Consider the following 12,166-nt stretch of genomic DNA (forward strand, 5'->3'; position numbering starts at 1 on the left):
GTTTTGGTTAGGTCGCTAGGCAAATTCCATTCTCTAACAGTGTCATGGCCTAATACAGCAACCTGAATGGGTAGGTTGCAACTCGATTTAAAATCTCTTTTTGAAAAAAACAACTGCCCTCCCTCCAACGTGAGTTCGGATAAGAGGATTAATCAATTCTAGTTTATTTTTGACCTTTTATTTAACAGCAGGGTATTTACAACTGAAATAAATGTTTTTTTAAGAAAAAATTTAATTAAGTAAAGCTTTGGGGTCTCCCATCACATTTCTGCCTGTATCCTGATTTAAGCCTGAGGTGAGAAGATCAGTGAGATCCAGTCAGATTCAGGTGCAGTGACACTCTCTCGTAGGGGAATGAAGGGGAGGCCTCTGCTGAGGACTGATCTTTCATCCTCCGAGAGGGGTAGTTCTGCAGGGATGGTGAAAACACAGCAGGGCTGGGAGCTAGGACCTGGTGTGGGAGTGGAGGTGGGGTTAGGCGTGGGGGCGGGAATCCTGAAGAAGGGCTCATGCCCGAAACGTCGATTTTCCCCTGCTCCTTGGATGCTGCCTGACCTGCTGCGCTTTTCCAGCAACTAATTTTCAGCTCTGATCTCAAGCATCTGCAGTCCTCACTTTCTCCTCCACTCTCTCTTGTAACCAAGTGTCCATTATTGTCTGTTAGAACAACAATGAATTCCGAGTTGCAAAACCAAATCTCAGCAATGGTCTGGCTGAGTTACACTAACCATGCCGGGGTGCAATATTCGTAATTGACATTTAATATCAAATTTTAATATTATAACTAGTCACTACAAATATTAGTTCTAAAAATATTAAAAAGGAATGATGTGGGGAAAACTGTTTTTCATGTTTAGGATTCCAGATCATGCTCACATCCTGGGGTTGAGGTTGTTCTTACAACTTCTTGAGGCAAAAAAATTGTGACATTTGGGGAAGCAATGGCCTAGTGGTATCATCACTGGACTGCTAATCCAGAGAACCTTTCTGGACCTGGGGGACCTGGGTTTGAATCTTGCCACAGCTGATGGTTGAATTTGATTTCAATTAAAACAAAAATCTGGAATGAAGAGTCTAATGATGATTACACATCTATGGTCAATTGCTGGAAAAATCTGGATCACTAATGCTGTTTAGGGAAGGAAACTGCCATCCTGTCTGTTCTACATGTGACTCCAGACCCACAGCAATGTGGTTGACTCTGGGCAATAAATGTCACTAGTTAGGCCACATCCTTGTCCCATAAATGAATAAAAAGCAGTTCCAATAAACTGAACAGAGCAAGTCTAACTAGGTTCATTGTAATCAGATTTGGGATGGAAGTTTGATGTCATAACCAAAGCAGAAGAGGGAATTTACAACCTCTGTTTAGACATGATCTTTTATTTAACAACAAGAAATTTACAACTTCAATTTTAAAATGATGCTGCAGGCAATCAGACCAGCTTATGGCTGTAGGATTGTGCACTCCTCACAGAATCACACAACTGAGAGCGCATTTTGAAAAAAATCAGATTAATTCTTCCCACCCCCACCCTGTGATTTATTCATCCGTTAAAATTAATGAATGGAAAATTGTGTTAACCTGGAATCTCTATTTCAGGGGCTATTTGAACCCAGTGTCGTGAGTGCACATTAGACAGGATCAGCCCAAGTGTAAATAAACCAGAGGGACGGTTTCCAGATGTGTGCTCGATGGCTGAAGCTTGCCTGTGTTTTGCTGCAATGTGATTGCAGGAATGACCTGGAAGTGTTTACCTAAGGCGTCAAGGAAGGGCAATCCTGGGAGGGGTGAGAGGTGGGTCATGGAAGTGCCAGCAGTGGGTGAAACATTTCACCAGTAGAACCAGAAGACCTGTTTACCCAGCCTCTTACCCCAGAAACCAGATGGAGAGAATGAACCTGCTGTAAACAACAGCCTCAGTTCTTCCCTCATTGTAGTGGGAGTGCAGCAAATGTTTACCAGTTTGATTCAGTGTGGAAACAGGCCATTTAGCCCAACAGGTCCACACCAATCTTCTGAAGAGCATCCCACCCAGACCCAACCCCCTAGCCAAAGCTAATCCACCTAGCCTGCACATCCCTGGACAATCTGGGCAATTTATCCTAGTCAATGCACCTGACCTGCACATCTTTGGACTGTGGGAGGAAACTGGAGGAAACCCATACAGAGAATGTGCAAACTCCACACAGACAGTCATGCAAGGGAGGAATTGAACCCAGGGCCCTGGTGCTGTGAGGCAGCAGTGCTAACCACTGAGCCACCTTATGGCGAATGACACAAAAGGATAGATTGTAGATTAGGATTGTATTCACTAGAGTTTAGAAGAATGAGAGGCGACATCTTGAAAACCTAAAAAATTCAAACAGGTTAATTGCAGGAAGGATGTTCCTAATGGTGAGTGAGTCTAGAATAGGGTTTTAGGTCTGAGATGAGGCGAAATTTCTTCACCCAGAGAGTGGTGAACTTGTGGAATTCATCAGCACTGAAAGTGATTAATGCCAAAATAGCATGTATTTTCAAGAAGGAGGTAGCTTTCGCTCTTCTGGCTAAAGGAATACAGGATTATGAGGAGAGAATGGAATTAGGCCATTGAGCTCGATAATTAGCCACGATCATAATAATTGGTGGAGCTGAGTCGAGGGGTGTAATGGCTTACTGCTGCTCCTGTCCTCTGTGTTCATGTGCCAAAGTGTGGAGCACCCCTGAAAATTGCATTGTGGTCCCACAACCATCATAGCATCTCACATGAAATATTTTACTGATTTTTATCTTTAGTTTACAGCCTGCTTCGATGTTAATGGCCGGCATGCGATAAGCTTTTCAAGCATTTTCCTCTGCCTACCATGTTGTTTTATAGAGTGAACCAGGCAGTCATAAGCAAAGCTCATCCCTATAGTTCATGTTATCTTCAAAATCTTACTGACTCCATCCATAACTCCAACTCCTTCTGACCTTTGGTCCCTGCCCACAGCTGAGAGGTCAAACAGTGGGATGAGATATGGAGAACCTGAGGCCAGAGGGGAAACATTCATCACCTTAAAGGTTTAAAAAAAACTAGCACAAATGCAGTTCAGCTTAAGGGAGCCGGGTGCTTGCTTGCTGTGCCATGAGTTATGTTTCTGAATCCTGATAGTTGGCTGTGGTGACAGAGTAATGAGCATACTGTTCCAATGTTGCCATCATTCTAGGGGAATCAACTAATTGCACTGTAAGCTCAGCAAGGTGATGGACTGTTCTGCACTCCCAAGATCCAAATCAAATGTAATGTAAAAATACATTTTTAATAATTGTTCACAACAATATAAGCATTAAAAGCAGACTGGTCATCCTTTCAAGCATCTCTTCATAACATCTGAAGTTTATACCAGCAGTGATATAAAGGATGTGAGTATCGGAGTAAATTGCATATTAATTTACCTCAAGATCATCAGGAGAATATCAGCAAAGGCTTATAGTGGGTTCAACTGGTCAAGGAATTGTAGATGGTTTAGGAAAACTCCAAAGAAGGAGGGGGAATAATGCACAAAGTAAATTTGAGATGCAATTCTGCAAAAACAAATTATTAAAGCAAAGGAGTCAGCTTTAACCTTAGATGTGAGTTCAAAACCAACGTTGCTTGTTTTCAGGTGACAAGCTCTAGGAGTCATTGGAGTTCAATTCAGTTGCAGTCAATGCAGAATGCACACTTACATCTGTCATCCTATTCAAAGGCATCACTGTCATTTGCTTACCCATTACAAATGGCACCAGCTGTTGCGAGTATTTAGTGATGTTGAATTTGCAATAAAGTGCATTTGTGTGATGGCTTTCTTTGTTCATGCTGACACCCGAATATAATGTACATCAAAGCTGTTGCTTTGGATGAAAAGATCATTCGGTTTTCAATGAAGAATACATAATGGCACTCTTTAGTTATTGATTTAGCCATCATCTTCAAACACCAAGTAGAAGTACATTTATTATGTGATCTCAGGATTGTAATATAAGTATGGATGGAGAAACCTATTTGTTTGAAGTAAGCTCATTCGTCCAGAAAAAAACTACAACGTGCAATGGCCTTACAAATGATTTAAGTTGTTTTGTCACTACATGGAAATTCATCCAAGTGTTGATCACTTTTTTTGAGTGAAGAATTTTCTGATATTTAGCATAGTTTCATTTTTCAACCATTTGGCTCCAAAAAAGTCCCTTGTTTTCCACAATGTTGGACGCCAGCAGGTGAGGGCAGGCTCAAGTGGTTACAAGGGCTTCAGCCAAGCCCCTAACCTCCAATTAAAATCCCTGCTATCATTTATCAACACACTGGACACAACAAAATATAAGGGTCCTTGCACAGTTTGCATGCAATGTTGGAGAGATAGCCACAGCACTAGTTGAGCTGGTTCCAATATCTGGGATGCATTCTAGCCACCAAGAATGGAATGAATTAAAGGTAGTCAATTCCCATTTTAACAGTCTTCCCTGGTCATCGCAGAATATGGTCATCAAGTGCACTTTTAAAAGAGAGGTTGTTCATTAAATTCTTAGTTCAGGCCTCACCAGAACCACTTGGGTTCAGACCTCATTTTTTAAAAAAGAAAAGTTTGAACAAGTACAGAATATGTTTACAGCAATAACTTTATGTTGATGGTAAAAGAGTTTCAGTTTCTCATCAGGGCTGAATTTATTTAGTGAAAATGGGGTATGAAAGCTCAAACCAATTCCACAGGAAAGCAGAGAGACACTCGCTCTGCCAGGAATCTCACTTCATAAGTAAGATGGCCCCAGACGTTTATATTGTGAGTGAAAACTCACCTGTTTGCCACAGAATATTGGAAAGTCATGGGTGTCTCCACTGACCAAGATTTCTAATGGTTACTAGTGCAAGAATGTTATCATAAATCTTTCTGGGATTGCAAACCTCGATACGACAGAAGGAGAGATTTTTTTTATATAGAGCATCTCACATGGACTCATCACTTCACAGGTAGCAATACGTGTCCAGTATACTCATGGCTGTGTTGTGCTCCTAATTTTTGTCCACTAATGTTTCGCAAATTCGGATAATGAGCTACGTGATCCGGTAACCACAATTCCAACTGCATTTCTGACAGTATAGCACTTCCTTAGTAGTTCACTGAAGTATCAGCTTAGATTACATTCCCAAATACTTGTAACTATGTTTGAACTCACAACTGAAGGACTCATAGGCATAGATTACTGTGACTGAGCAACAGCTACACTCTGAAAGAAGCTTCTTTATTACAATTAAAGGAGCTCAAAGATCCAGCAGATGACGTATGGTGACAGTTATGCTGCAAGTGTCTCCATAATTCTGCAATAGCCATAAGGAAACTGGGCAGAGAACTGTAATCCTTAATTTAGCATTGAAGGTGAATTAGTTATCCCTTTCCAAGAGACCAAAGGAGAGTTTTAACAATGAAAATGTCAGGTAGATGTAGAAAAAAGGTGTTCTGTCATTCTGGGCAGGGTTAGGACATCAGAAAAGTTCACAACACTGCTCCTGCCCTGACATTACTGCATGTGATTCTTGGGTGCAGCATTCAAGCGTTTATCTTTCTCCAACATTTCTTACATTGCAATAAGAACAATAACAGGTCGAGGGGAAGAAAATACTAAAAAGTGCTGCTGTGGAGCTCTTCAAAATCCATTTAGCTGACATCTGCAATGTGACACTGTTGGTTTTGTCTCGTGTGCGAATGGTGCCCATTAGTAAATAAGCAGTCACTCACTTGGATTAATTGCTGATGCACACATTGCTGTGTACAACTGCTAAACAAAACTAGGTAACCACTTAATCCACTACTCACTGTAGGTTTTCCAGAACATTACTACAGTATTTGCACTCAGGAGCCCACTGCTTGATTAATTCTTGACTACAAATGGATCCAAGCCCAGTTGCTTTGACCAAGCTATTACCTGCAGGTCGTATTTGGTTTTGGTCTGTTAGGCCTATTATTTAATGTTCAAGTTATATCAGTCCCTTAGGTGAAATATTATCTGCTGCATTGTGCAATTTTCTCATGCTTTGTACCAGAAATAAATGTAGTTAATGTTCTTAATAAAATAGAAGTGAGTGTTCCTGATAGTTCTCATTCTTTTGTGAGGAAATGTCATTTTTGTGTGGAAGCATTGGACAGTTAACTGCTGCTGAAATGTTCGCCTAACGTGTTTGCCTTTAATACCACAAGGCAAGCTTTCCTTAAGTGAATTAAAGCCGATTTCTCTAATATCTGAAGTCAAAGCTTTCAATTTATATTTCATTTTGCTTGTGTGTGATACAGAGGTTTTTCTATGTGAAGGAACAAAATAACTTTTAAAAGTTCATTTATAGGATGTGGGCATCTCTCGTTAGGCCAACATTTATTGCCCATCCCTGATTATCCTGGAGAAGGTGGTTGGTAGCTGTCTTCTTGACCCACTGCAGTACTTGGAATGTAGGTACATTCACAGTGTTGTTAGGGAGGGAGTTTGAAGACTTTGATCCATAATAGTAAAGGAACAGGGATACTAGTCCCTTGTAGATGGTGATATTCCGATGTATTTGCATCCTTGCCTTTCTAGGAGGTAATTGTCACAAGTCTGGAATATGTCTCAAGTTTCTTTCATTTTGATCCACCGTGGTGTTGCCCACCATGAGTCAGATGCTTTGCTGTTTGAAGTGGGGTGCTTATTTCTGGATTTTGGGAAATGGTTTGTGAGACAAATTTTCAGAGGTAGTGACAATAGTTTTAGTTTTGATTCTTGGAATTAAGTAGTTTGAGCTTTACCACTGCAGTTGAGTTGTCACAATTACTTAAATAAATACATCTTTGCATGAAACTTGAAGGTCTGATGTTTAAGGAATGTTGGGTTAGGATAAAGGAGTCTTAATGTAGGAGTCTATGCGGCCCCAGGCAATTTGTCAATGGGAAGAAACAAGACTTGTCAGTCTGTGAGAAACAGCACACCATTATACAAGTGAGTACTGGGACCCCGACAACTGCATTCCATTTGAGAAACTCCTCTTAGCACTCTTTAAATGAAACGACAGTGTTGCGGTGGTAACCTGCAGACAGTATTGATCCTCTGCAGCCTTGGATGACGACACTAGTGTATCTCCCTGGGGTGCCGGCTGAGCTGCCATGGTATTTGTGGCCGAGTTAAAGGTGCATTTCAGATGGCGGGGTAGCTGCTTGGCATGATAGCAATCTCAAGGATTTTTTGAGGGGTACGACACAGAGTGCAATTTTATTTCTTGCATTGACCTCCTCGTTGAAGATCCTGGAAGACACGCACTTCAGAGTTTCTCAATTATCAGCCTCTAACATGGTTTCACGAGTACTGAAATGTCAATATGAAATTGCTGCGACACTGGGCCTTCAGTAATATTCCATATTTATTCTAACTGTCCAATTAACCAGAAAGTTTGTTCATTATTTAGATTTCTACTGTTTTAGCAAATTTTGAATTAATCTTGACTATTGTGTTAAACATTCACACCAGAGTACTCTCGGCAGGTTGTTGTTTCCTTTTAACTTAGTGTACAGAAACAGATCCATAACCAGCACTTTTGTACAGACTTTGGAGAGGCCTGAAACATTGATGTTTCTTTCATTGTATTCTCATGTTGGACTGCAGATAGTTGGGTGAGTGCAGGAGATACTTGTCCTGGCTGCCATACATAGGCAGGGATGATACATAGGCACTGTCGATGCTTTTATAAGTAATACAGGGCAACCTCGATCATCCAAACATCTGTTATCCAAATGAGATTTCAAGGTCTTGGGTAAACTGTGTTATTCGAACATTGGGTTATCCGAACATTGGATTATCCGACCCGTGTCGTTTGGATAATTGAGGTCACTCCTGGTACCAACAGCAATTCTACCCCATGGTCTTTTCATTGAGATGGTCTCAAAGACACATATCGCAGTAGTTTGATACTCCCCTTGAGAGAAAGTGAGGACTGCAGATGCTGGGGGTCCGAGTCGAAAAGTGTGATGCTGGGAAAGCACAGCAGATCAGGCAGTATCTGAGGAGCAGGAGAATCCGACATTTTGGGCGTAAGTCCTTCATAGACCTATACCCGAATCACCAAATCTCCTGCTGTCTCGGATGCTGCCTGACCTGCTGTGCTCTTCCAATGCCACACTTTTCAACTTTATTTGTATCCTTGCCAACGTTTTGCAAAGACTGCTGACAAATTGCACTGTTCTATTGTTTGAATGATATGATTTATTCCTCTTGTCTTTCTAGAACTGCCTGGGTCAGATCTCCTGAGTGTGGCAGACGAGACATGGCTGGCATTAAACGTTGTATCGGGCGGAGGCAGTTTCTCCAGCTCGCAACCCATTGGAGTCACCAAGATCGCCAAGTCAGTGATAGCACCATTGGCAGATCATAACATCTCTGTGTTCATGCTTTCCACATATCAAACAGACTTCATCTTGGTAAGATATGGCTGCTTGGAGATTGAATATTTTCTTCCTTTCTGATGTCTTCTGAGTCTTTTTGTTTGTGCTGAGCCTGAACAGTGTAAATAAGTTTTAAATAATTCCTCAGCTCTGAGGAAGAGTCACTTGACCCGAAACATTAACTGATTTCTCGCTACAGATGCTGCCAGACCGGCTGAGCTTTTCCAGCAATTTCTGTTTCTGTTTGTGAAATAACTACAGGTTTGGTCTTGGCTTTTGTTACGAGCTATGTATGAGACATCCAGGATATTGATATGCAGCCTTACTGTCACGGTCTGAGATTGCACTGATAGACATTGTCCCTGTTCTAATGTTAGTGGGAAGGTTACATCAGAAGCTGGTAAATGTCTGTTCTCAGTTGGATGAACTGCTCAGAATGCACATTTGGGAGACACTGAGCTAAACGTGTCACTGTGGAGTGTGTGAATCAAGTTTGCAAAAATTGGGGAGGGGGCATGCGGAAATGTTCCACCACCGGTTCCTTCCATCTGCCTATAGTTTGTGTTTCATACGTTTTAAGGTAGACTTTCCAATTGGACATACAGCCAGACCATTTCCGAGGGAGCATATTGTTCACAGCCAACCAGCCTGGATTTGACAACCCGATAGGAAATTTCCAAGTTGAAGCAAACCTGAACACAACTGTTACTCTGTATCTTCACACACAAAGGAAAGCGAAAATGCAACATGTATTGAATGCATAATTCCAAGTGCAGTTGCTCCGATATTATTGGTGAATCAGAAAACAGAAAATGACTGTATGCTAGAAAGCAATGGCCTCTCATCAACTTCAATCTCAGATACAACAATCTTCCAAATTCTCCAAACTCAATGAGTGTATTTTATTCATTCATGGGATGTGGGTGTCACTGACAAGGCCATCGCTTGTTGCCAATTCCTGGTTGCCCTTGAGAACCTCCTCGTGAGCCATCCTCTTGAACTGCTGCAGTACTTAGATTGTAGGTACCCCCACAGAGCTGTTGGGGATAGCATTCCAAGATGTTGACCCAGAGACAGTGAAGGAACAGTGGTATAACTCCAAGTGTGGGACTTGGAAGAGAACTTACAGATTATGTTCTCAGTTATCGACTGCCTTTGTTTTTGTAGGTGGATATTTTGGGTTTGGAATTTGTTTGTCAAAGGAACTTTAATGAGTTGTTGCATTAGATGATACACACTGATACTACTGTGTATTAGTGATGGAGGAATTAACATTCAATTAATGTTTTGTGGATGTTGTGTCAAAATAGCGGGCTCTTTTATCCTGGATGATGTCAAGCCATGTGGCTGTTGTTTGGAGCTGCATCCATTCTGACAAGTGGAGAGAATCCCTTTACACTCCAACTTGTATCTTGTAGGTAATGGACGGGCTTTGGAGAGTCAGCAGGTAAGTTATTCGTTACAGAATTCCCAACTTCAGACCCACTGTTGTAGCCACAGTATTTATACGTTTGGTTCAGTTACATTTCTGTTCAATAGCAATTGTTGCTAGGATGTTGTTGGTGGTGGATTCAACTGTAGTAATGTCCACTGAATGTTAATGGGTGTGGTGAGATAATCTCTTTTTGGATATTTGTCATTGTCAGCCAGTTGTGTGGTGTGAATGCTACATGTCACTTATCAGCCCAAGTCCAAACCAGATCTTGCTGCCTGCAGCTCACACTGCTTCAGAATCTGCAAATTTGCACATGTTACCAAACACTATAATTAGCAAAGAACATTCCCACTTCTGACCTAATTATGCCAGGAGAGTCATTGTTGAAATTACTTGATGTTATTGGGTTTAGGAATAATGTTCTATGGAACTGAGGTGAATAGCCTCCAACAACCACAACCATCTTCCTTTGTGCTAGGCCATGACTCCTGGCAAGCAAAAAGCTTTCCCCAATTCTAGTTGACTCAATTTTGCATGCACTCCTTGATGCCACACTCGATTAAATGCTGCCTTAATGTCAAGGATCGTCACTTGCACCTCACCTTTATTATCTCCTCCTACATCTGTGAACCCTGTAACTTCAGGTTGATTCTCCTACCACAGACATCGTGGGGCATCAGTTGGGATTTGAAATCATTTTCTATTTGTTTCATCCTTTAGGTACGGGAAAGAGATCTGCCGTTAGTTATGCACACACTCTCAGCAGAATTTACCATCCTCAGGGTTGTAAACGGGGAGACAGTTGCTGCTGACCATTTAGGAATCACCAATGGATTTGTGAAGCCAAAGCTAGGTGAGTTTACACCCACCTTATGAATGGGGAAGTATACACACCTTTGCAAGTACTCTGAATGAGAGAGAAAAGAAATGATTAGTGTATTAGTTCTGTATAAAAATGAAAAGGGAAGAGTCATCACCTTCCTACTCGAGGGTATTGGGTAAGTCAAATTCAGTGGTGAGACCAATATTGAAACAAAGTAATAAGGCAGTATTGTCACTTTATAAGTTATTTTTGTGACTGCATTCAGAATAGACTTGGAACACTGCATGCTTCTGACCATCACATTGTAGAAGAGGATACTGCATTAAGTAAACAGAAATACAGCAAAAATCATCATTCTAATACTGTCATAATTATAAACAAGAATTCTCTGTAAACACTGTGATAACTTGCATATCTATTAACTGGACTGTAATAGACAGCAATGACACTGGATAATACCAATGCACTTTGTGACCTCTCAGGATGGAATCTTGGTGGTACCTTACTGATACTTCTACCTGCAGAATGAGGGGAAGGTACGTGAGTCAGTAGTCCCTCAACGTGCACACTTTGATTGCTAGCCCTTTGTTGGACTCATACAAAGTGATGTTGCTGGTAGCGTTGTTTAGGGAGAGGTAACTTCTTTGAGGCCTTCATAAATTTTTAGATATGCAAGTTATCACAGTGTGTTTAGAGAGTTCTTGTTTATAAGTTATGAGAATAGCAGAATGATGATTTTGCTGTATTTCTGTTTCCACTTGTCTGTGGTACCATACTACAGCTTGCAGTAATCATCAGTACTCAATGGCTTAAAGGCATATTATTGTTTATCTGTCACATAGTTCTAAGGCCAGTCATTCATCCACTGTCCAGTCCCAGCAACAAGTTCTGTGTCACCAGCTTGGACCCTGACACCTTACCGACTGTGGCTACACTCCTCATGGATGTCATGTTTTATTCTAATGGGTAAGTTAGGAAGATCACAAAAGTATTTATTTCAAATTTACAGTTGGTTCAGCAGCAATGGAGACACAGTCAAATCACAAGTCCTTGTGAAGAATATGGAGGGTAAAATCGAATTAAATGTTGAAAGGTTTCTATCCATAAACATGGTCTCTATCACAGAGTCTGTCCCTGTTGCACAGAGGGGAAGGGGGTAAAGGAGGAGAGTGTTAGTCATTAGGGACTCAATAGTTAGAGGGTCAGATAGAAGGTTTGTTGGGAACAAAAGAGACTTGGTGTGTTGCCTCCCAGGTACCAGGATCCATGATGTCTCGGATTGTGTGTTTGGGCTCCTGAAGGGAGAGGGTGACCAGCCCCAAGTCACGGTCCACATAGGTACCAATCACATAGGTAGAAAGAGGGATGTAAGGCAGGGTTTCAGGGAGCTAGGGTGAAAACTAAGAGCTAGAGCAAGCACAGTTGTTATTTCGGTTTGTTACCCGTGCCAAGTGATAGCGAAGAACGGGGAGAGATATCAGCTGAACACATGGCCGCAGGGATGATGC

The 12,166-nt window shown here is 41.4% G+C and overlaps 1 protein-coding gene across 1 annotated transcript in view; it reads left to right on the top strand.

Moving 5' to 3' along the window:
- LOC140491421 (cytosolic arginine sensor for mTORC1 subunit 2) overlaps nt 1–12,166 on the top strand; it is a 181,416-nt gene that overhangs the window by 130,021 nt on the left and 39,229 nt on the right. Inside the window, exons 3-5 of the mRNA XM_072589583.1 lie at nt 8,243–8,436; nt 10,556–10,688; nt 11,501–11,624. Coding sequence (XP_072445684.1) covers nt 8,243–8,436; nt 10,556–10,688; nt 11,501–11,624 — 451 coding nt within the window. The remainder of the gene's footprint in view (nt 1–8,242; nt 8,437–10,555; nt 10,689–11,500; nt 11,625–12,166) is intronic.

Source organism: Chiloscyllium punctatum, chromosome 19, assembly GCF_047496795.1.
Source record: "Chiloscyllium punctatum isolate Juve2018m chromosome 19, sChiPun1.3, whole genome shotgun sequence".
NCBI classification, from domain to species: Eukaryota; Metazoa; Chordata; class Chondrichthyes; order Orectolobiformes; family Hemiscylliidae; genus Chiloscyllium; species Chiloscyllium punctatum.